This window comes from Mycteria americana, chromosome 3 (assembly GCF_035582795.1).
Source record: "Mycteria americana isolate JAX WOST 10 ecotype Jacksonville Zoo and Gardens chromosome 3, USCA_MyAme_1.0, whole genome shotgun sequence".
NCBI lineage: Eukaryota > Metazoa > Chordata > Aves > Ciconiiformes > Ciconiidae > Mycteria > Mycteria americana.
In genome coordinates, this window is record NC_134367.1 from 3125760 (window position 1) to 3150231 (window position 24472).

General features: G+C 38.7%; 1 protein-coding gene across 1 annotated transcript in view; it reads left to right on the top strand.

The window, feature by feature from the left end:
• Positions 1 to 24472, top strand: part of MSRA (methionine sulfoxide reductase A) — a 293150-nt gene that overhangs the window by 130683 nt on the left and 137995 nt on the right. Inside the window, exon 3 of the mRNA XM_075497688.1 lies at positions 11990 to 12109. Within this exon, the coding sequence (XP_075353803.1) occupies positions 11990 to 12109 (120 nt within the window). The remainder of the gene's footprint in view (positions 1 to 11989; positions 12110 to 24472) is intronic.

Here is a 24472-nt window from a genome sequence, read left to right on the forward strand (position 1 = left end):
ATTTAACTTAGCAATAGTTATCAAAAAAGGAAAGAAAAGGCAAGATTTCTATTCCTTGCAGTAAACAAACTTTGTAAACAAGTTATTATTTTCTGCAGCATAGCCCTAAAAGTGATTCTTATTTTGCTGGTAACAAAATGTTTGTGGTGCTTTGCTTTTATAATAGTAGAATATATTTTGTTTTGCTTCTGTATATTTCAAGCTCCCTAAGGCTGCCGAGAGATTAGAGAGATTTTCACAAGACAAGGGTAAGGCTTCACTATTATTGCAGAGATGAATTTATATGAAAGATACAGTTTCAAGAGAATCAAATGGATTACACAGCCCTGATGACATCTCTTATTTTATGTGTACGTCAAGTTCTACTTGAGTAGCAGAGCGCTAAAGTGTGTCAAATGACCGGGGATGATCTAAAATGAATCTCTGCGAAGTGTTGGAATGCTTAGAGCAAAGGAAGATCACAAAATGATTTGAAAGGCTCAAATCAATGACTGAACTAAAGATGTGATGGTTTGCAGTGAAGCAAATAATCAGGTTGATGATAGGACCATGTAGCTCTATCTCAATCCCTTTCACGTATTATTGTACCAGAGGTTCTTTTTATCCCTAACAGACTTTTGAAAGGTAATATATTAAGAAACTACTCCCTTCTTCAAAGGAGATAGAAAAGTGGCTAGACTGAATTTTTCTGTGCACAAGCTGGCATAATCTATTCTTTATTGACTATATCCTTGGACATTCGGCTGTGTTAATTCAGGTTAAGGTTTGGTTCCATTTTTGGACACTTCAGAGGTGTGCAAAGAGCTTCTGATGCTTTTATTCATATTCATCACATTTTCATTGATGCAATAGTTTATTTTGTAAGAGAAATTAAAAAGAGTAAATAGTTAAAGGAGTCAGAATTTTAACCATAACCCTGACATTTTTTTCTGTGTCCTTGGGACACTTCAGTCATCGTCTTTGTGGCCAAGAAACATCAGGTCCCTCCAGTACTTCTTAAGACTCCTCTTTAATCGATTAGACATGAAAGACATGCAATTTTAATCCAAATATTTTGCACTTAAGGACTGATTGCTCTTACTTTGTGAATAGCACTTCTTTTCTGCAGGTCATACCCATTTTTGGTGCAATATTGCTTTGTATGTGATTCCGTTGTTCATGGAAAATGATGCCCAATTGTTCCCAGCCATGAGCATTCACTCCATTGCATTCCCGAATCCCCAAACATGAAATAAAACACGTGTTTATTGGTTTCCAATTCCTGAATTGTACAATTTGTGACGGTTCTCTTTTATGTTTATGGAATGTACAGATATGAATGGCCCTGTAAACTAAACTTTTGAGGAGATTGCTGTTTTGTTCTGCATTTGTACCCAGAACCCAGAATCTGTGAGGAAGGCTTTTACGTGTTGTGGTTTTGAAAATAGCAATCCCACTAATGATAGAAAAAAGCCTCAGAGAGAAAATCTTTTACAGTCTGCATTCGGGCTGGAATTCCTGAAGCCTCCTTCACATCTCGTTTTTCCCAGTTCTACACCTGTCTAAATATAATGGAATGGATTACTTATACAATGCCAGGTAAACATACTTAGTTCCATTTCATGAATGAAACTCGATCAAAGAACAAAATAAATTTTTATAAGATGAAAATCTTCAAGGGCAAGACATTGAACTATATTTTGGATGAATTCTTTATTTATTGTTAAACATTTTTTATTTCTCTTGTCCCATGCCTAATCTCGACTGGTTCTGTCCTCAACCTGACAAATATCAAGATCACCAGTTGGTATATCTGGCTCAACATGTTAAAGCAATCACAATGTTCTGATACATTTTCTGTGGTTTCGGAAGCAGTTCTTTATTTTGTCTTATTTTCCACATGACTATATTGCAGCTGTATTCCACTGACAGAAGGCAAATAAGATGAAAGTTGCTACATTTTATCTAGGCAAAGTTTTACTGAAGAATACAAACCTACCAAAATATGGGAAAGAAAAAGTTAGAAAATAAATAATTTTATCAAGTGGTGTTTCTATCACCCAATAGTATTAGCATGAAAAAGAGATATTTTTTAAAGAGACCTGTTAGTTGGGATCCTTTGGTGTTTTTCCAAAAGGGGTTCTTTGCTTTGCTTTGGGACCACTCATACCTCCGTTGTGGAGTACTTAAAGTAATAATTCATAAATTATGGTTCATGTGAGGCTTAATTATTGTGTGCAAAATGCTTTGATGTTTTTGGATGAAAGGAGCTAAATACATGTGAATTACTATTTAAGTATTTGCTTTCTAGAGGAGGCAGAAAACATGGTTCCCCAGATCCAAATGTCTGCTGCCAGGCTTCCTCCTGTGGCATAGTCCCACACTGGTGTCCGTCCGGGAGCTGGGGAGTAAAACCCGTGAAGTGTATGTATATGTTTGGACCTAATGAACCCTGCACATCTTCCAACTCCTTTTAACCTTTCTCTCCTAATTAAGAAAATGCTGAGTGTGACTAATGAAGAACAAATAGATGCAGAACAGTGATTAGGAATAAAGCCTGTACCCCAAGCCTACGGAAAAAGGCAGAGCCGCAGAAGTCGTTGGCTTTCTTCACTCTCATAAGACCTCCTTCTCATCCTGTTCACTTTTAGGAATGATTCACAGTGTTAGTTCTGATTATTTAGACCCAAGATGAACTTCTGAACGGTTCAGGTGCAGCTCACAGGTGGAGGTTATGCTGCACAGTTGTCCTCCCAACTCTGCCAGGTGGAGGTGTGCGTCACGGGTACAGGGACGTTCTGGTGCATCTCTCAAAGGTCAGGAAGTTTGGCCTCTGCTGCTTTTACATATTCTCTTTCCAGTGTGTGATGACGACCCTTCAGATCAGCATAAATTATTTTGAGTGGGCTGTATCTTCCAGTTTCTGGGAATTAGAGGCAAGAAGTTTTCCAACAGAGGATTTTGATGACAGAATTCTCTTACGTGGACTCACCAGAGAACAGTTTTGTTGACCTTCAGGATAAAATTGTTTTAAATATTCCTGCTTATTGGGTGAGGAAAGAATACTGAGGCAGTGAATAAGGCCATCTTTGAAAGTATTTTAATACACTGACTTGTGTATATCCCTGCTCTCTGCTGGTTAAGATCAAAATTGCATTTAAATAGGAATATCTGAAACCTCTCGTACTATAATAGAGCAACTGTGGTTTGTGCCTTATTAACTTTCTTGATATTGGCTTCAGATTTATTTAAATTCTGCTGATTTTATACTATTTAAAACTTGTAACATGCATATATGATGGACTGAATAAACACATTTTAAGAATAATTTTCTACCTACCTATCTCTCTATTGCTTTTCCCAGTTTGAGTGCTGTTGTCTTATAGGGTTTTTCAGAAGTCATACTTATGACATGTTATGCATATTTTTTGTGCTGAAAACATGGCAGTTTTTCTCTTGACAGTAAAATATTCCTTTTCTATTATGATAATCTACTTTTCCTCTTACAATAATTCTAATCTGTTGGGCAGATTTTATACAAACATACATACATACACAAACATGTGCCCACACGCACTTCGAATGTCAGCAGCTACCATACAGGCATAAATGAATTGCCTGGGCATTTGTTAATTTGAATGAACATGAGGCTTCTGCTTCTCCTACGGAAAAAGAAGCAAACCCAACAGTTTCTCTGGGAATTCATGCAGTGTGAACAGAACACGTCTTGGCAAAATGGTGAGCCAAGAAATTCCTCTTTAGTTGCTCTGTTAGGCAAACTGCATTTTAAATTTCTTGCCGAGGGCTTTGTTTGACTTGCCCCAGGCAAGCTGTTCAACATATTTATCAACCCTGTTGTAGCATTAGAGCCAACGCTTATCTAGGAAGATCATCCGCTTAATGCCATCTGTCATCAGGAGTTTTATATCTTTCAGCTGAGCTTGTTCTCCACTTCAGTTTTTTTTATATCCCTCCCAACCATTTCTTAGTTGATTGTTTTCCAGTGATCTCAAATATTCTGTGATTGCTCAAATATTCCGTGGTTGCTGCATGTTAAACCCCTGAAGACATCAATAATACAATTTTATTTTAAAGCCTGATTGATAACATTAATCCTATATGCATCCAGATGGCTCACCAAAGCGCCCTGCATATTACAGTGTTATGTAAAAGATGATACTGCGTTTCCATCTGAATCTGGAATTCTTTCCAGATTCTCAACAAGAATTTGAAAAAATTCAGAACAAAGACTCTAGAGTAATTCATGCTGTATTTTTATCTTGGTGCCTGTGAGGACATGGCTTTGATTGTTTTAGATTTTCAGGCCCTTCTGAACTGTCGTGTAAGGGCACAGGCAGTATGAAAGTGTTCAACAAAGCTTACGTGTGATTGTGAGATCCAGTTCTACTTTTGGATTTGTGTCCACAATCACAGTGAAGCCAAAAGGACTGGCATATTTCCCTGTAGAGAACAAAATTTAACTTTCTGGAAGTCTGGTGCTATTGAGTTACATAAAGTCAAGAAAAATAACTTAACCAGGTGTACAACTACTGTGTATAGACTAGATACAGGCTGGATGTTCTCCTGGGTTGCCAGGACATCCTGATCTCCTTATTGTCCAAACTGGGAGTTTGCTGGGTCCCATCACAGCTTCCTTGTTGCCTGCTTGCTCATCTTCTCCTGGGGGGAGGGAACATGATGGTGCTTACCGAGGTCTCATCCTGACCTTTCATGGTGAAGCTGAGGTACCCACTTCAACCTGTGAAGTACTAAAAATTAATGGTCTCCATAGTTTCGAAGCACACAGCATAAATAAGTATCTCTTTGGCTCAGTACTTAGAAATATCAGTACTTGGACTGACTTCAATCAATCAGCTGTACCAACTGCTCTGCACAATTTTTTAAAGAGGAAAACGCCAATCACACTCAGTATTTGGCGGAAATGTATGAAATGAATATTATTATATAGGTATATAACTTGCTGAGGTTCAATTTATTCCTTCCAATTGGGGAAAAAATTCATTTCAGTTCAAAGCAGCTGAGCATTTCCTTCTCCAGATTTTATAGAGGTAACTAAATCAATCGTATTCAAAATTTGGGCCAAGTCCTATACTGGCCAAGAGAAGCGGGGATACTGGCAGCTGTGTCTTCAGCTCCCGGAGAGATGCTGGCTAGAGCAAGATGCATTGAGGTAGGCCGGTGGGATGTACTGTTGGCTGTCCTTTACTGCTTCAATGTATAGGAGCAGCCTGTGCCCCCAGCTACTTTTGGCTGGGTACTGTAGCATTTGAGCAGCTGGCAGAATCATTGCTTCTAGGGTTTCAGAACATAAGCTGGCACAAGAGCTGGTCTCCTCTGTCTAGTGTGCTCCCAAGCTTGGGATAGATCCTGTCCCACTACTTACTCTGATCTGGGGTTAGGGAAGGGGTTTCCAGGGCACGTTGCTCTTTGTTGTCTCAGCGTAACCTGCACGTTTTATTTTCCTGAGTATATATTTAAAACTGACATTCTTTCTCCCCTACTTAGTGGAATCATACATTCTAAAATCCTGTTAACAGAAGGAGGAGCAGGATCCATATCCTTTGCAGTTCATCTTCTGCAGTGAAGCATTGCTATCAACCTGGCGTTGAAACAGCTTCTTAATCTGCTGCATGGAAAAGTGCCTTGAAGTGTGGGCGTAGGGATTGCAGGCGGTGGGCCAGAAAAGACTTGGCATGCCAATGAAATAATGCATTCATTCTTCAGAATATGACAAAAAGAGTCTTCTGGATGTCCTGTTGGGCTGCTGGGAGGGCAGGGGAGAGAGAATGCTTGTAAATAAAGCTGGCAGGAGCGAAAGGTCGTTGGGTAGTCAGGCAGAAGTCAGGTTGTGTATGCACCTGATGCCCAGCGGAGAAGGATATACCACAAAGGTAAAGGACAAAGGAAATAAAAAAAAATGCTCCACAAATGAAAATACCGTATACGTGTACATGTTTTAGAGAAAATATGAAAATTAGCCAGTATATAAAAACGATACACCAGCTGTGAGTTTCTGTAAATGGAAAGCTGAGAGTCCCTGAAGCATCAGCCTCCTTTAGCAACTATTGAGCTGAGAACTTAATAGACTTTAATTAGTGGAGAATGGGTGCATCTTGTGAGGTTTTAGTTTGGATCAGGAATGCCCTTCTGATGCAAATTTACTGCTTGTGCTAATTTACATCACGGAATCATAAATAGGAATTTACATCAGGGAACCTGCATGGAAACTGAGTGTTATTCAAAGATGTGATAGGAACAGACGTCGGAGAATGAGATCAGAAGGAAGGCGAGTAAAGGTTACCTTTGCAGGATCACGCAGGTTCTTGTATGAGTGGAGAACACGTCTTGAACGTCGCATAATTTTCAAACAAGTTTTCCAATCTGGTTTTTTGTTCTGTGTGATGGCTATTGCATGCAGTACACGAAATAAAGAATCTAACAATATTACAAGTTACAAATATTATTCTGAGGATAGATAACTTTGTACTTAGTCATTTTGCTTCGGATTCATCTAGCTTATGCTGCAGCATAGACTTCTGCAACTCAGCTAGTCATGCTAGCCTCTTTTTATAGTTGTGGAAGAGAAATAAGCAACTTTCAGACACAAATCACTGCATTTGGGGGGATTTGATTCAACTACAGATTCAGAGACTTTCAGGTTTTTGTAGTGTCTGCATAGGGGGTATGGGCTTGTTCCTCTTGCCTTAAAATAAGCAAACAGTTACATTTGAGATGTCCAGGAGCATTCTGCCTGGCCTCAGGATGCCTTTCAAGACAGGCGCGTGTCTCTCCTGAGTTCTGTGTCATTTGTGTCAGCCTTGTGTAGATAGATGTCTTGGATATCCTAAGGCATCTCCAATGACCCCAGATGTCTCCATTTAGGCAAATAAATTAATCCCTGAATGTATGAGCTCCTGTTGCAGCCAATGGAGACCTAGTCAATATGGTTAACGTAATCTGTAAAGCTATTCATCTCACTAGAAAGTAAACACCTGGGGTTCAATTCTGCTCTGTGAATATTTCAAAATTATTCCAGATTGTCTTTAACAATGGGATGCTTATCTCTCTTATCAGAGTAACACTTTGCTTTCATTATTTTAGAAAAAGACTTCGGCTTATGCTAACTATTTTTTACAAATATGCAAATGACCTGGGTTGCCTATGGAAACACATATTCCTTGGCTGAGCGTAAGGCTGTGTACAAAAAGAGTTGTTCAGAAGATATATTTGTGTATGGCTATATAAAGAGAATAGTTTGAGAAAAGGAATGTGGATGCTAGAAAGGAATAGGGGTACTAACTTTTATTCCCAAATTGTATGATTAATATTATTTATAGGGATGAATGAACCTTTAAAGATTGCCATTTGAATCTGTTTGGTTTTGAAGTTCAAAGGCAAAAAATCTTTAAATGCCTTTTGAAATTCCAATTAAGAGTCACTAAAAGAATAGTTTTTGTTTTACAAATTAGCAATTAAAAAGTGACAAATATCTTCAATGCTTAAACACTCTTCTGCAATACTCATTATGTTCAAATAATACTTTTTCTGGGAACGTGAGTATGTTCCTCAGTATTTCCTTTTCTTTCCTTTCTCATAGGAATGCCTCTGGAAGCTCTCTATCTCACTCTAAAGCTGCACTCACTTCACCAGTACTGGGGATTATGCAAATTATTTCATGAGTAGTTTAAAATCACATTCATGTTTTCTAGTTTCAAATTATAATATGGGTGGCTTATTTTGCTTTTATGTTTCTTTTCTGACTGTTTTTTACTGTTTTTTTCCTCTGAGTTTTATTTAATTATTTAATTTAATTATTTTACTTATTTCTTTCTTCAGTTTTCTTACTAGAGTAGTAATAATTAGGGAGAGTAAACTTTTTTGTACAACAAGAGCATGTGAAGTCTTGAACTGAGATTATTTCCCTATTTTAGTAATCGTTGTTCATGTGAAACATGGCTTAAGGCAGCCAGCGCTCTGAAGAATAGGCATTCCATGAGCTGATGTGTCTTAACTCCGGAATATTACGTGGGGTTTTATTGTTAATACTTCTCTCCTTGTAACAATTTCTCCGTAGAACGTGGCACCACTTTGGCAGAATAACAAACATCAACCGCTGAATGTATTAATACTGTGGAAAGCAATTTAGTATTGTATTGTTATAAATTATGTCCCTTTACTAGCAGGTTGTTTTATTATGACAAAGACTTCAATTTTATCTGTTCTCGTGGACGTGAGGATTTATTGTTTGTGCAAGGTGCCAGCGTACTTGAGAAATGATGAGAATAGTTCACCAAGAGAATAACATGTCTGTCTCTCAGAGGAAGGAGGGAAGAATGAATTCAGACATAAACTGCTTACAGAGAAGAAAAAGTGAAAGAAACCATGATGAGGATGTACGTCACTAAGTCAACTCAACAGGTCAGAGAGGGCTATCAATGAGAGAATCCTAAATCGTAGTTATTGATCAAGGAGAGTCAGTGACCACCACCCTGATGATTAGTAATTTCAGACAGTGCAGTTAGGGTTTTATTGAGCATTAAAATTCTTGAAATAAATAGGAAAAGAATGAGCATTTCTACTTTGTATTTCAAGTTGGGCCTGTATCTGAACTCAAACCTGAATTTGGGTTGTGTCCTTAATTTTGGGTTACTCCTTTGCATTCAGGGGTGGGCCTAAGAATATGTTGTGGGAAAAATTTTGGGTCTGTACTATTCCTTGGCATAGATGAAATGGCTCATTCACCACATCTCAGCATGCTTGTTCAACCATTGTTAGTTTGATAAATTGGCTAGAGTCCTTCCTGCAAAGGTCTTGGCATCACCTGCTGCAAAAGGAGCTGGGATTTTAGGCAGCTGTAGCTCAGACTTCCCTTGTAATATTAAAGATGCACAGGACTGAGGTATTAGTTTGGGGATGAAGTTTTTCAGTGCTTCCATTTTCAGTGCTTCGGATACAGATACAGACTTAGGTTCTAGCAAGCAACCCACAAAACAAATTAAAAGCAGCCTTGGAAGCAGTCTAATATAGCCTAAGTCTGCCCACTTCTATGTGAGTTCCGATGCCCTTTTCTGCTCTCTGTCTAAATCCAACCACCAGAAAACTACTGAAAGGTGCCTGTTTTTTCAGGACAACATGTTTGGATGAACACTGTCATGGGAACTAGAGAAGAACCTAATGAATTCTGAGCCCACCCAGTTTAGACAGTCCTAAAAAGTAAGTAGAATAGCTGGGCAGTGTGTGTAGTTAAATATCTAAATTTAAGATAGGTGACATTTAAGTGGATCCTGCTTCCTTCCTCTTTTGGGGTTGCATATCTAAAGAGAAAATTTTCTTTTGTTGACGGAGTAAATTATGATTATCAGAAGGAAAAAAGTCTGTTAGAGCAGACTGGATGGCCATGGAAAAGCAGTGTCCCTAACTTTTCACTACCTTGCAAGGGAATAGAAATACCTTGTTTTGGAACCCGTGATAGACTTGATATAGAATATATATAGCGCCTTTCTAGAATATATCTAGACTATATATAGAACCTATATATATTCTTTCTAGAATCTATATCTAGAATCTATATAAGCCTTTCACATAATTAAATAATTGTCCCAGTCATGATTTTTAAAAATGATGTTTTCTCTTCTGTGTTGACTTTAGCAAAATCAGATGCACTTTTCGAATAGATTCTTCATCACAGGCTAATTCTGTAATGCCTCCAAAATGTCCTCATGGATAAAGCAGTATGAAGACGTAGTCAAGATTTAGCTACATCTCTAAGGCTAGGGATGAGGAGTAAAGAACTTCAGACAGGAATGATGAAGCTCAAGGGTTTTATTTTAACAGAAATTTGCCCCCCTACCCCAAGCTGTGTATGCTTGTGTTTGCTTCTGACCTTTGTTAGCATATGCCTGCCCAGTGTAAAAGAGTCAAGAATTTGCATACCCTCCACGTTGAAGTATTGTTAATGAGCGTTGCCTACACGCTTCACATCACTCAAATGCACTGCAACAGGAATTTTGGCAGGATGCATGTGGTATTTTTACAAGGACCATATTTGTGTTCACATGCAGTTTTACATGTACGTATGAGAAACATGGATAAAAATATACTTTTAAGCAATTATTTGGTTAAAGATTCAAAGGCTGTGTCTAAATTATTTGTTCAAAGGCTGGCTGCACAATGGACCAAGGAGCACTTCCCAGCTCATTGCTGTAGGTTCCCTCTCATCTGTGACCTGACTGTTGGGATGAAACATGGGCATGCACTGTCCCCTTTATACGTGCTCTGACTTCTGTGGGGAGGAAACCTGAGCATCAGGGATTGCTGATGTTCTCTAGTTACGCTCTTGATTTGGATAGTGACAGGACCACAGCTGCCATTTGTACCGTGCAATATAGCCAGAGTGATGTGTAAAAACTGTCTCACCCTCTATCAATTGACTAGACCCAGGGGCATAATTACTGGAGAACTTCCCAGACTTAATTGAGATAAAATAGTGACATCAGGTACAGAAATGCACTCTAGTTTAAGTCACCATTAGGTCGGTGATATGTGAGTGCCTGAAAAATTTCTCTCAAATGAGAATTCTAGATTATTCTTTCTGCAAAACTGGGAGGGAATTTCAAGAGAGGTCCTAACAGCAGTTTGCCACCAGCCTAATTTAGCTGAGGAGCCCAAGTCTAATAGCCATGGCTATCTCTCTAGTCAGGGGAGAATGACTGTAATTTGATCAGCAATTTATATCTTCTGTGGGCTGAATTGTCCTCAGGAGATGCCTGCCTCTTTCCGTGGTCTCCAGGAGCAGGCTAGGCTCCTAATTTATGCGGCTTGCTTGAGCACCTGAATTAGAAGGAGAAATCTGGGTCATTACTTCTGTATTTTTGGTGCATTACAGCTGCAGAAACAGGACTTGGTCAAAATAAGTTACTTTAATTTGAAGCTAATCTCTGAAATTTCAAAGAAAGAATATGCCTTTGTGAGCCGTCATAGTTGATAGAAGGGACTGCTTTGCTCTTCTAGTTGTACTTTGAAGGAACATTTCTGTAATTTTTTAACCCGTCATATCTGCAGTGGTATCAATAGAAAACCCATCATGGATCATTGATTTCTAAGTGTATTTAATATTTAGCTTATTTTTTACTGCCTTTTATTTCAAATGTTTTAGTAAGGGAATAATGAAAGGAAGTATATTATCACTGAAATAGAAAATACATTGCCTATAATCAGGGGTAAGCTGAACAATACTGGAGTGTTCATGACGTGTTTCAGCTTTAGAGAGTCCTCCAAATCGTCGCTAACATCTCTTAACTCTTTAAGCCATCAGAGAATTGTGAATGTTATTCTTGCTTGTTCTTTCCCTCTGGATTTCATACAATGTGCTTGATTCCTGTTGCAAGGAGAGTTTTGCTAATTTACACCTGTTGACAGTCTGCTGTCCTTTGATGACTGGCCACGTGGGTGAATGACTACCAAAATTTTGTCTGAACATCAAATATCTGCATGCATAAATTGTTAAACCAAAGCATTTTTCGTCCTGTATAGCATATAATTTAATCCATTATTACTGCCACCTTTAAAGACTGCATATGCCTGAAAGCAGAAAATTAAATACCTGTTTGCCATTAATACAAATTATTGTGTTTTGACAGCTTGCTAATCAACTAAAGTAAAAATGGTGCTGTACAAATAGCTCCTTTTAAGTAAATTTTTTTCTGTGCATGAGAATTCTCCTTGTTTGGGCCTTTGAACCCTTATAGGATTCGTCCTCTGTGATAAGTTAATATTCAGAAGCATTAATAAAGCTTTATTTGAGTTGTGCTCTGATGCAGACTGGATTTCAAGTATAGTTACTCTATGCATAATCTTGGGAAACATTTGACCATCATGTCCTGGCTATAGATGTTACTTCCACTATGGACTGTATCAATTAATGTGCAAATAAGTGATTTAGTATTGAGCAGATTTTGACATAATGATATCTACTTTATGCAATATTCAGGTATGGGCTGTTTCTGGGGAGCCGAGAGGAAGTTTTGGAGACAGAAGGGAGTCTACTCCACTCAAGTGGGTTATGCAGGAGGGTATACTCCAAATCCTACCTACAAAGAGGTCTGTTCAGGTAAGTCTTTCTTTTTGTCTCTCTTTGGTTTTTAAGGGTTGTCAGTAGAATCCTGTCAGCTTATGAATGACAATGAAGAGTAAAATTAGTGACTGTAGCGACTAAAGAGATTTGGTATTTAGTCGACCCTGGTATTGGCCTTGCATCCTAAACTGTAATGAAATCTATGGTATGTCCATCCCATTGTTATCTCCTAATAATTAATGAGTTGATGTATGTACAAATATTCTGAGGAAAAAGAAAAAATAATTTCTTCAGGAAATGAATTCTGTTTCAAATTATGCAAATGTGTTCCTTAGAAAAAGCATGAGATTTGATTTTACTTTTGTCCGCATCTAAGTATGAACGAAAATCAGAAAGCACACATTCTTTCTTTTTCTTTGCATATGACCAAGGGGTTATATGGAGAAGTCTAAATTTCTCATTTGCGTTATTATTAATAATTTGTTAAATTTTTATACAGTTCAATGCACAGCATCCTATCATTTCCATGTCAAACCCTTGCATTTATTTTTCATTGCACTCTTTTACTAATCCTTCTACAGTACTAATAACCCAATACAGTTTCTTTCTGTGATCTAAAACATAGAACCACTGGCAGCCAACTGACTAATGTTGCTGTTAAAGCAAATTCTTGCTTTCCTATACTCGCTGGTGGAGAACAGCTTGGAGGTTTTCTTTTGGTTTATTTTCTTGTTAACACTTTTTATGCCAAATGCTGAAGTTGATACACTGTTCTCACTGACAATCTGTCACATAGACTTGATAGAAAGAGTGTAAAAAGTTCAGTGGCACAAACAAATAATGGACACTTTAGCAACTGTGGAGAAGTGCTGCAAGGCACCCAAAAAGGCAGAAACTTTCTGGAAACAGTAAAAAATGTGAAAAGAGATGTTTTAAGGCAGTATTTTATAGACAATACTGGACAAATAAGAAATTGCCTTATAAATGCTAAAGAAAACATATAGATTAGGGAGAATTTCCAGTGGGATTTATAGCAGTATGCATGCTGCTGAGTGCAAATGTTTAGTGTATAGAAATTAAAACATATCTAGAACAACAAAAAAAGGATACCATGCCTTTAGCATTAGCTGATGCATAGATACCTAGAACTCCTGCAAAACGTAGCGATAAGAAGCTTCATCTATGGAAGGATCAGTGATACCTGTCTTATTTATCCAAATGGTCCATTACTTCCTAATACTTCTGCACTCTTGTATTTTGTACTTTCATCATTTGCCTGCACTATCTGTAAGTTTTATAAGCATATATGGTCCAAGACCTGGCTGGTAGTTATTGTCCACTCAGTTTAATGGCCTGGGTACTAAATAATAAGATTGTTTATATAGAATAAGGATGCGCAGCACAACTTCTCTTTCCCAACGCACTCACGGTTCCAGTATGCTGAGGGTAGTTATGATGGACGGTCGAGTGTTTCGCCAAAGATACGGAGTGCTGGTTGTTGGCCAAGGGGAGATGTGAACACAGCACAAGGTGGTGTAGCCAAGGAAGCAGACAAAAGGTACCATCTCTTAATTCTGCGCAGTATAGGCCGGTTTTATATTTCAGAATAGATCCATAGTATTGTGAGCTTTGCGTTTGACTAAGACACTTTGAAAGCTTTTTGTAGCTACTTTATGTGTTGCATTTTATCAATAGTGAAGAAAAATAAAAATGGTAATTAAATAATAAAAATCCTGGAATAAAGAAATGGGAAAAATCTTTGAAGTCTGTTTTCTGATAGTTTTTTTAGTTAGATCTGTAGTGTAAAAACACAGCTGAGGGTCTTTTTCTAGTGCTTATTTTTATACACATTTGCATTATGGATGTTTATATGCCTCCAGATGCTGGACACTGGAGGATTTTTTGCTCAGAGATATCCAGAAGCATAAGCACATATTTCATAGCCTTGTCTGTGTGAACATAAATGGGATGTGTATGTGCTACACATTTCTGTTCCTAGTTGTGCAGCTGAGCTGAGTTGGAGAATTTACTGATTTCTGCATGCTATTTTTTTCCTACTTAGCTTCCTCTAGCCCTATTTTATTCTGATTTTATTCTAATTTTTTTTGGCAGGCTTTTTTTCATCTTTGAACATACTTTTTGGAAGGCTCTTTAAAGAGAGCTCTCACAAGCTCCCCTAAGATATTGCCATCTGGCTGCTTCTAGTTGCCGTAGTGTTCATTGGGAAGAACAGTTCTTATGAAATAGTAGACTTCAGGTATGCACTGTGTGATTGCCGCTTTCTTATTCATCTGTTCTGGCAAGATCATATCTATGGTAAGCACTTAACAGCTATGTCCTCTAAATCCAGCTCTGGAAAGGACATCAGGGCTGTCTAAATAGTATCCACTTGGCAAGTCTTTGAGCTTTGCTTTCAGCCCATGCAGTCCTGAGAATCTGTGCAGGAAAGTTATTTTAGTCCAACACCTTTCTGGCACTCTACTCTGAAGAAAAAAAGCAACAATTCTTTGGATGAAACATTTAGCACTTCTTCTAAAAGCCCATTGTGAGCTAGACCTCAGGCAAAATGGTGTGGATTTACTCTTTTCCCCATGCTAAGGTCACTCAAAACATATCAACCAATGGTGATTTTTTTAATTCAGTTGCCTAAATGTAGGATTTCATGCCATTTGAGATGTCTGAGAATATCCCACGTGCCATGCTGTAGTCACATCTGACAGTTTTTCATGGATGCCCCAGCTGCCCTTGGACATCTCAAAAGTAACTGGATGCCTGTATGTGAACAACTAATTCGAATCCAAGGTATCTGTATGTACATTCAGTATCCATACTTCTATCTGGAGCTAATGACATAGGCCATGCACTGTTGATTTATGTGATTTATGTTGATGCATGTGCGCTGCTACACTATGTGGAGGCAAGGGAGTGTGTGCCTGCTGAGGCATAAGATTTTCCAATCTCTTGTTCTTGGATGTTCTCAAATGCATGGGCAGTTTTGATCGTGTATCTATCTGATCCATGCATGTTATGTATCATAGAATCGTAAAATCATAGAGTGGTTTAGATTGGAAGGGACTGTTAAAGATCATTTAGTTCCAAACGCCCCTGGTGTGGGTAAGGACATCTTTCACTAGATAAGTGGCTCAAAGCCTCATCCAACCTGACCTTGAACACTTCCAGGGATGGGGCATCCACAACTTCTCTAGGCAATCTGTTCCAGTGTCTTACCACCCTCATTGTAAAAAATGTCTTCCTTATATTTAATCTAAATCTACCCTTTTTCAGTTTAAAATTGTTACTCCTTGTCCTGTCACTACAGACCTTGGTAAAAAGTCTTTCTCCATCTTTCTAATAAGCCCCTTAATATATTGACCTCAATATATGACCGTATATGGCCTCAATAAGGTCTCCCTGGAACCTTCCCTTCTCCAGGCTGAACAACAACTCTCTCAGCTGACCTTTCTTCATCGGACAGGTGTTCCAGCCCTCTGACCATTTTCGTGGCCTCCTCTGGACCTGCTCTAACAGGTCCATGTCTTTCTTGTACTGGGGACCCCAGAGCTGGATGCCATACTCCAGGAGGGGTCTCACAAGCGTGAAGTAGAGGGCGGGAATCACCTCCCTCAACCTGCTGGCCACACTTCTTTTTATGCAGCCCAGGCTACAATTGGCTATCTATCATCTGGACTGCAAGCGTACATTGTTTGCTCATATCTAATTTTTCATCTACCAATATCCCCAAGTCCTTCTCTGCAGAGCTGTTCTCAATCCATTCATCAGTCAGTCTGTACTGATACTGGTGATTGCCCTGACCCAGGTGCAGGACCTTGCACTTGGCTTTGGTGAACTTCATGAGGTTCACATTGGCCCACGTCTCAAGCCTGTCAAGGTCCCTCTAGATGGCATCCCTTCCCTCAAGCATACCAACTGCAGACTCAGCTTGTGTTATCTGCAAATTTGCTGAGGCTGCACTCAATCCCACTGTCTATGTCATTAATAAAGATATTGTACAGTACCGGTCCAGATACAAGACCCCTGAGGGACACCACTTGTTACCGATCTCCCTTTGGTCATTGAGCTGTTGACTGCAACTCTTCAGATGCAGCCAGCCAGCCAATTCCTTATTCATTGAATAGTGCATTCATCAAACCAATTTCTCTCCAATTTAGAGACAAGGATGTTGTGTGAGCCTGTGTCAAAGGCCTTACATAAGTCAAGATAGATGACGTCAGTTGCTCCTCCCTTCTCCACTAACACAGTCACTCCATCGTAGGAGGCCACCATCGGCAAAGGCCTTACAGAAGTCAAGACAGGTGACATGAGTTGCTCTTCCCTTATCCACCCCGACAGTCACTCCATGGTAGAAGGCCACCAGGTTAGTCAGGTGACTAATCAGTCAGGCTTTCTCTTGGAAAGCTGATCTTTCTTACACTGCAAGAAATAAAGTTCCTGCTTGCTGATGTACCAGCAGCCATAAGGGACAGGAATATGTTCCATGTACACTGGCTTGTAGAGCTCACAAAGGTTTTTGTCTTCTTGTGTATTTAGGGTGTTCCATAATAATCTTAAATAATGTCTTGTTTGGAGACCTCTGAGGACAGCACTGCCTTAAATATAATTGATCTTAAAGCCTACAGTACCATGTCACTAACATCTGTATCTAAATACCTGTAAATTGAGGAATTACTGAGATGGAGGCTTGGAGCATATTGATTGCAGTTTGATATTCTGCTTCACTCTTTATATTAAATCTGTTAGTCTTGAGTAAGTATCTTCTATAGAAAACAAGAAAATGCTTAGGGTTTCTTTCTTTTCTTCATGACGTTAGTATATTTTCTAGAAAGAAAGTGTTGTGTTGCTTCAAGGGAACACAGGTCTGTTTTCCACACCCGTGGTGTTCCAGTCTTCTGCCATGATCTTCATTTGATGGACTTCACTGGGAAGCAAAAGTGATCTGCAGACCTAGTATTAAGCTATGTGGGGGGACACCATTTCTCTTACAGCAGCCAGGTGATGGCTGTACTGTTACAACACTCTGTTGGTACCCCATGAAAACTTAAGCCTCTAAGGGCAAACCTCCAACCTCATAAGCCTTGAAGAGCAGCATGATTCACCTCTCCGTTGGGGAGGTGGAAAAGTCATGATTCTGCTTGAAAGGGTCAGATTAGTGTTATCCTCTTCAGGTGTGGGACAGGTCATTTGAAGATTCTCCTACCAGTTGCTGTGGTACTGCCTTGCTAAATTGATGTTTAAAAGAGAATTCATTTACTTTGAAGCTTATGAATACAGTGCTGGAAAATTATTCTTATATTTTGTCGTGGCAACCATACAGATGAAAATCTGAAAAGGCATTCTCGATTGCGTGAAGGATTTTGAGCTATTTTCAGTGCATTAGCCTAATACATAAATACACCATTTTTGGCCAGCATTAGACAACCCAGGATGTTCATTCAGTATGAAACATCTTTTCATATTTTGCTTACAGATGTTCAGAACAATTCTGTTTATCTGTATATTCATAAGCTTTTTGAAATCTACATAGCTCAAGTGGCACTGAAATCAGAAGGGAAAAACTCTGCTGTTGTTATTCATAAACTGGTTATGTACAATTACCACATAAAATATGCAGCTAACGATGATTTTCTTAAAAACAGGGCAGTTTATAGGCTTATGGTTCAAGCTGTTAACATTTAAGCAGGTCATTTTATTTTGTTTTGGGTTTTTTTCTTTGTTTATCTTCGATGACTATAATGTAAGAAAAATAGATGAGTATGCCTGTTTATTATCCAATATTAGTTAGAAGGCTTAGTGAACATAACAGTTTATTTAGTTAGTTAAACCAATTTATAATCTAGTCAATTCTCAGTACCTTTCTGAAGCATATTCTCATGTACACAAGTCACATTTCTTAATAATTAACAGTGCAATGTAAAAGTATGCCACATGGACTTAGGTTCTGTGTTGAGTTACATAAAATACTTGATTGTGAAGTTTTTTCACATTTCCTATGCAGCAAACCCACGTTTTTCTGAGGGATAGTATTGCCTCTTGCATACCAATTAGTCTTTTGACTGATTCTTATATGTAGGAGTTCCAGTTCTCCTTAAAATGTCTAGGCTTCCAAAGTTCATCTGGAAGGCTTCTAAATAACTGATGGAAGAGAGTGGAGAAAGGCAAAATTAATTTCTTGCTCTGTTACCTCCTATCCCTTTGGTCAGTTGGGGATTTACAAAGTTAATTCCATCTCTACCTCATCTTAGTTATACTAGAAAGAGAGGGCAAGACAACCAGGAAAGTCCACAACAGGTTGATGATTAGCATGTTTTTGCTTTAAGAATGGAAATGCATGCAGAGGGTTTAACTCGATGACGTGGGGCTTATTTGACGTACTTATGCATAAACAACGTGATCATTAAAGCCAGCAAAAGAAAATCTGACTAGCATTTTTCAGGATTTATTAATAGCAATATAGAGAAAATGTAATAAGGGAAAATATTTCTTTCCTTCTCAGATTTCCCATTCTCTACAAAATCCAGATGAACGTCCTATGACAAACTATCACTATGTTGAGACAGTGCCTTATATTACTTGAAAAGCCCTTCATTTAGACATCACAACACTATTCCAAAGTGGGTCTGACTCTCCAAAATGTTTAAATGTATAATTAAACTACAAATATTCCCTTCACTTTTGGTAGCTTATAAAGGGATCTGAAGGTTTTCATGAACAGAAACTAAGTCCACAAGATTAAAGTTTCCAAGCAGTAATGAGAATGGCTCAGAACATTTTCTTTTATTATTAAATCGCTGTCAAGAGAATAGATTCCTGTTGTGCCTTTGTCTGTTCTTTTTTTTCTTATAAGGACAGGATATAGGAATTTTAATGACTTACAGATTCTGTGAAGAATATCAGTGTTCACCGTGCCCTTGATCTGTACAACGTGCCTTGATACGATTGGCCAATTGCTCCACCTCTCCCCTTTTTTTTGCCTGGTTCACCTGTAAAGAAGGATGGAAAGGTCAGCCAGTCAAAGTATAAAATACTGTATTGATCAAAGTTAACGTCATATACTGTGGATATTAGTGTTTTGTATATTTTTTGTAGCAATTGAAGAACAGGATTTTGTAGAAAATATATACATTTTATTAACTAGGCCACAGTTAGAATAAGTTGTGTCTCTGTAATCATGAGACTATAGTCCTAGGATCCTCCTAGACGTGCAGACAAAACCTTGATATAACCCTATAAACTATAATTTGTCCTCAATGCAATTGCTAAGTCATGAAATAAAATGAATGTACCAATTTCACTTCAAAAAATCGTTTGGAAAGGTGATAGCAGATGCTGCTGCAACGTTAAAACCTTGGCAACAAGAAATATAACATGCATTGAATTTCAGTTACCTGCTATATTGCAGTTCTACCTAGAAAATTGTCTACGTTGACATTACTGACATGTTCTTTTTCAACAGAAGAGCTTCTTGTTGACCCAGAAAACTTCATTATACCTTAGAATACCAGGATACAGAAACGTATTCTGTAGATTCATCATTTAAAAATAAAAAGGAGAATAAATATTTTTACCAACCATCGTCTGAAAAACAAAAAGCTCCCTGTCCACAAGGGATGGTAGCTGCTCTGCTTAGGGAATTCTGCTACATCTTTAATCAAGGTTAAGTTTACGTTTGCATTTCAGAATTTGACTTCTCAGGGTTAATATCTTGGCTGATTCAGGCTTGAAGAAATTAAACTGATATTTATTATTTAGATACCTGATTGTGCCTTGTGGCAAATTTAAAATCCTAATAGCCTCACTGCTATCCTCTGTTCCTTTTATCTATTTATCTCAGCATTGCCCATAATCACAGGCTTAGGTAGCAGTAGCAGTATAAATACTAAATATATTATTTATTATTAACAACTTTATTTGAATTGTATTCCGCTGAGATGTGTTGTTTTCGACTTTCTCATCTCCTGGTTTTATTAAAGATATATATAAGATGAAAATGTGATAGCCCTGGAGGTTGAAAGAGCCATTACAGAGCAAGTCAAAGACAAAATCTTCTGACCTGGAGCCTACACTAAGTTCCCAAAGGACCTTCATTTTCAGAAGAGACTCCGTGCAGGATTATGCTGTGATGTTCACCATGTCACTGTGCCTGAAAACAGAAGCAGCAGCAGGAAGCTGCTTCTCATTTCAGGCATGGGGACATGGTGTATTTGTGAAAAAGATGATGTTACCAAAGGGCTCACCATTGTTGCTATGGCTAGTGGGGTTTCCTCACATTTTGTTTCTGCTATGGAGACACTTGAAAAGAAAAAAACCCAACAAGGCCAGTCTACTCAGTCCACCAAACTGTCCTCCCAGAAGTAGGGATTACTACAGGTGGTAACTCCATTGAGGTCACCTGTGGCTATTCGTGTCCATGAGAACCATTCTTGGTATGTAATATTTGAAGTATCTTGCACAAACTCATATTACAAGTCAAAAGAAAGAGGAAAACAACAAGCAAAAGAATGTCATGAGGGGTAGACATCAGAGATGGAAGGAACCAGGGAGAAGCTACAGCTATTGGGAGGGCATCGCTCTGGAAGTAAAGCAGATGATAGAACATGTTTGCATTTTCCTTGTCTTTCTTGTTTATTGTGGTGTGTTTGTGTTATTTTGCTGCTCCTACTGCTTATTCCCCCAGGTGAAATCTTTATTCCTTTAGTGGCACATGACTGAAATGCTGTGGGGGTAATATGGATATTTCTGAGAATATATTTTTCCTGAAATTGGGAGAGTACTGAAATTACTATGTGCAAACATAACTCACTTTGACTTCCTCCCTTTATGGAACATGTTCCTATGCTGGCATATAAAAGTTTGTAAATGGACTACTGTCTCACAAAGATGATTAAGATTTTGAATAATTCTGCAAGTGACCTGCACAGTTACTATGTCTGGATGAATGATGAAAATATCTAATTACAAGAGTTTAACTTCCTTCTTTTTGCTCAGCTGTGCCCAAGATGACTATTGTATCTCAGTTTATAATAAGCAAAATTATGATAGTCAAGTTCTGCTTACATTAGCAGACTCACACACTCTCACATGAATTTCTCCAGGTGAGAAGAATTTGGTCCATGACTAAGACAAGAATTTGGCGCGTGAAAGGAGAGTCAGAGGCTTTGGGGTCCTCATGGCTATAGTGCCCTGTAGCAACAGTTTCTGCATTTGACGTGAAGTAACAACAGGGTAAAGGACGCTTTGAGAAGGATTTTAGGAAAGCCAGAGCTCAAGGGAGTTCATGGAATTGCTCATGGATTTGCTGTGGGCTAGGACTTGAGTACATCCATTGTAGGTGTATTCTTTTTAGATGAGACAAAACTCTCGGAAATGCTTTGGTGCACTAAAAAAGGCAGAAATTGTAAAGCTAGGATGGGCTGTAAACTATGATCGAGTCACAATTCTGGTGTAAGAGAAGGTATAGGATGCCATCTACAAATTTCTGCATGAAGTATCAAAACCTATCGCTAGGTAGGCTCCATCACTTTATGTTTGTAGGCTGTCAGGTCGGATGCCCTCAGTACTACTGTAATCACAGTAGTAAGCTACGAAGCCCAAACTACTGAAAAGACTATTATCCAATTTTTATTTGAATACCCAAAGTGATAGAAAATCTGCTATTTCCATTAGTAGGAAACTTCCCCACAGTAATAAGGTGCAACAGCCCTCATAATTGATTTGTAGAAGGACTCAGATAGATCTGTTTAACACTGCAGCAGAGATCTTTACCACCAGAGCTCGAGGCATAATCCACAAGCCTCACAAGATACTTGTGAGGATCTTGACTTCAAGATCCTTTACAAAAATTGTGTCTTCCTATGTGGGACCTGTCTGCTCCTACAGCATGGGAAGGAGGGAGGGTGGAGCACTCTTTTCTCAGTCCCAGGATCTAAGATTTGTTTAACGAAATATGTTAGCCCTTGCTTGACTAACTGGGTCACTCAAAGGTTTATTTCGGTCTTCACTCAGGAAAAAAATCCCCTTTTTATTTAAGCTGTCTTTCTGGAAATTTCTGGGATATACAATCTCAAAAAAGGGAGAAAATAAAGGGAAAGTATTTGACTAGTTGAAATATAACTGCTGTGTTGTTTCACACCAAGGATGCATTTAATCTAACAATCTACTTCAGCGAAAGTTAGTGTGAGCTCTGTCTTCATATACCTCACAGCTTCCAGGTATTAGTGACTTAGTGTTTAATAATCACAGATGACCTTTTCTGTATTAATTTGTCTATCCATTTGTTTAATATCATTTTATTTCTGGCATTCACAACTATGAGGGGAAAACTGTGGTTTCATTAACTCTAGTGCCGAACCTTGCGGGAAGTTTCAAGGAAAACTTGCTATAGTTAAGTGATGTTTTGCTAAAGATTATTTCATGGCATCTAGGTATCAATACGTCTGGGAATGAAGTATTTATTCTGAAGAGTAAGTAAAAAGAGCTTCATTTGCTTTACTGACGCTTTGCCTTATTAACGAGTATTCCATCGTGACATGCTGTGCCATCAGTAGAGCTCAAAGCAACAGGTAAGCTGGGAAGTGGAGAAAAAACAAGGTAATAGGGAAAAAAGAAACAGCAGATCCTTCATAGGAGATCTGAAAATATCAGAAGTTTTTTTTTTTCTTCTTCTTCTGAACGGTTACTGCTTTGAAACACTTCTGTAATACATCTTTGGAGGCTTTCACTTTGGCAACAGGAAGGAGATTTTTCTTCATGGTTGCACATCATATGGCATCAGCCTCCCTGGTGTGCTTCATGCACAATGCTACTGGCAGGAGGTGTTTTTTCTTACCCCATGGTTAAAATAGTTGCTGTCATTCATCTATACTGGATTCAAATTGTATGTGAACTGTGACCACCAACAGTACTAAGAGCATACCTCATTTCCACATCAATGAGATCTCTTCAGCCTGTTGATCTGGACAAAGTGGCCAGTCTAAGGTATCTAGCCTTAAACCTGTACCTCAAAAAGAGAAGCTGCCTGCCTCGGATAGAGTCCACCTGGAGCTGCAGACACTCTTAAAAAAAAAATTGGCAGGGTAATGTCTCCTGAAAGGGTGCCTCCTCTTTGGCTTCTAAAGAACCTTCTTTGTTATCAATACTAGTAACGTCCCCAGAAGAGCTGTCATAGCTACGCACAGGGTATATCTATGGCAGTAAACTGAACAGGGCACAGATTTGGGCATGGGTATGTTATCAGTCGTACCGCTGAATTGCTTTAGTAGTCCCTGACGTGGTTGTAGCCAGGCCAGTAGCCTATCCTGGAAAATTCCTAGACACAGCTAATGGTTAATATGGTACAGATACTCAAACCCAATAAGCAGTGTTGATGCACAAACGCTGTCTAGAGGATAAAAAGGTGAGTTGCGAGGTGAGTTCTGTTGTGAAGTTGGCCACGCAGCCAGAGAGTAATCCTAGGCCTGTTGTATTTACTAGCAAATATTTTGCACTGAGAAACTCAGCGGAGTCTTTGGACTGCCCTACTCTTGTTTTCGATCTTTTTTGAGGTGTATTGTCTATCCTGACATTCACAACCCGCCCTTTAAACCCATGGATCCTGGGAGTGCTCTGATGGGGAAGAAGCAAGAAGGAATTACTAGCTTTGCGTCCTCGACTCTGCCTGCAGTGCATGCCTGGAGACATTTCTGTACCTCTTACTGAGCGCAAAAATATATCATGGCAGTGCTTGCATACACATGCGCCCACAGTGCTAACACACAGATCAAATCTGTCTGGGAAAAAAACCAACCCCGACATGTGGCTAACCTTATTTTTTGTCTACTAGTTCCCCACTTGGTTTTATCCAGTGTTTATTCAGTGAAGCGATTCAATTAGAAACTATTTTTATTTTCTTTCCGAGGAGTGAAAAATGTTAATTGTAGCTGAAATGCCTTCAAGTGATTCTGTTCTAATGTCACATTTCCATAAAGTCTATACAGTTTGCTTTTTGCTAAAATAATACAGAAGCAGAACAAAAATTCTAAAAAAGTGTCATTAGTGTTTTGAATGCTAGACTTGGCATGGACTATGACCTTGCTGGGTGAAGCACAGAAGAAAAGTAAGGTCCTTTCCTCCCAAAGTATACCACATAAGACTAAGAGAAAAGACAACAAATTGCTGCAGACAGTTGGAGAAATCAAAAGAAACTATAAGAGCATTTTAGTTAATATGATAAGCCATTTTCTCAGCATACTGGGATGTACGTGCCACTGTTTTCGAGTAGAAAGTAAGTGAATGGAAAGCAGTTTCAACTATACTGTCCTCGGGTTCCCAGGCTGTTACTGGGTTTTAAACTAGAGCCTGACACAGACTGTGGTGGTCCTTCTTCTCAGGAATCTCGTCAGCCGT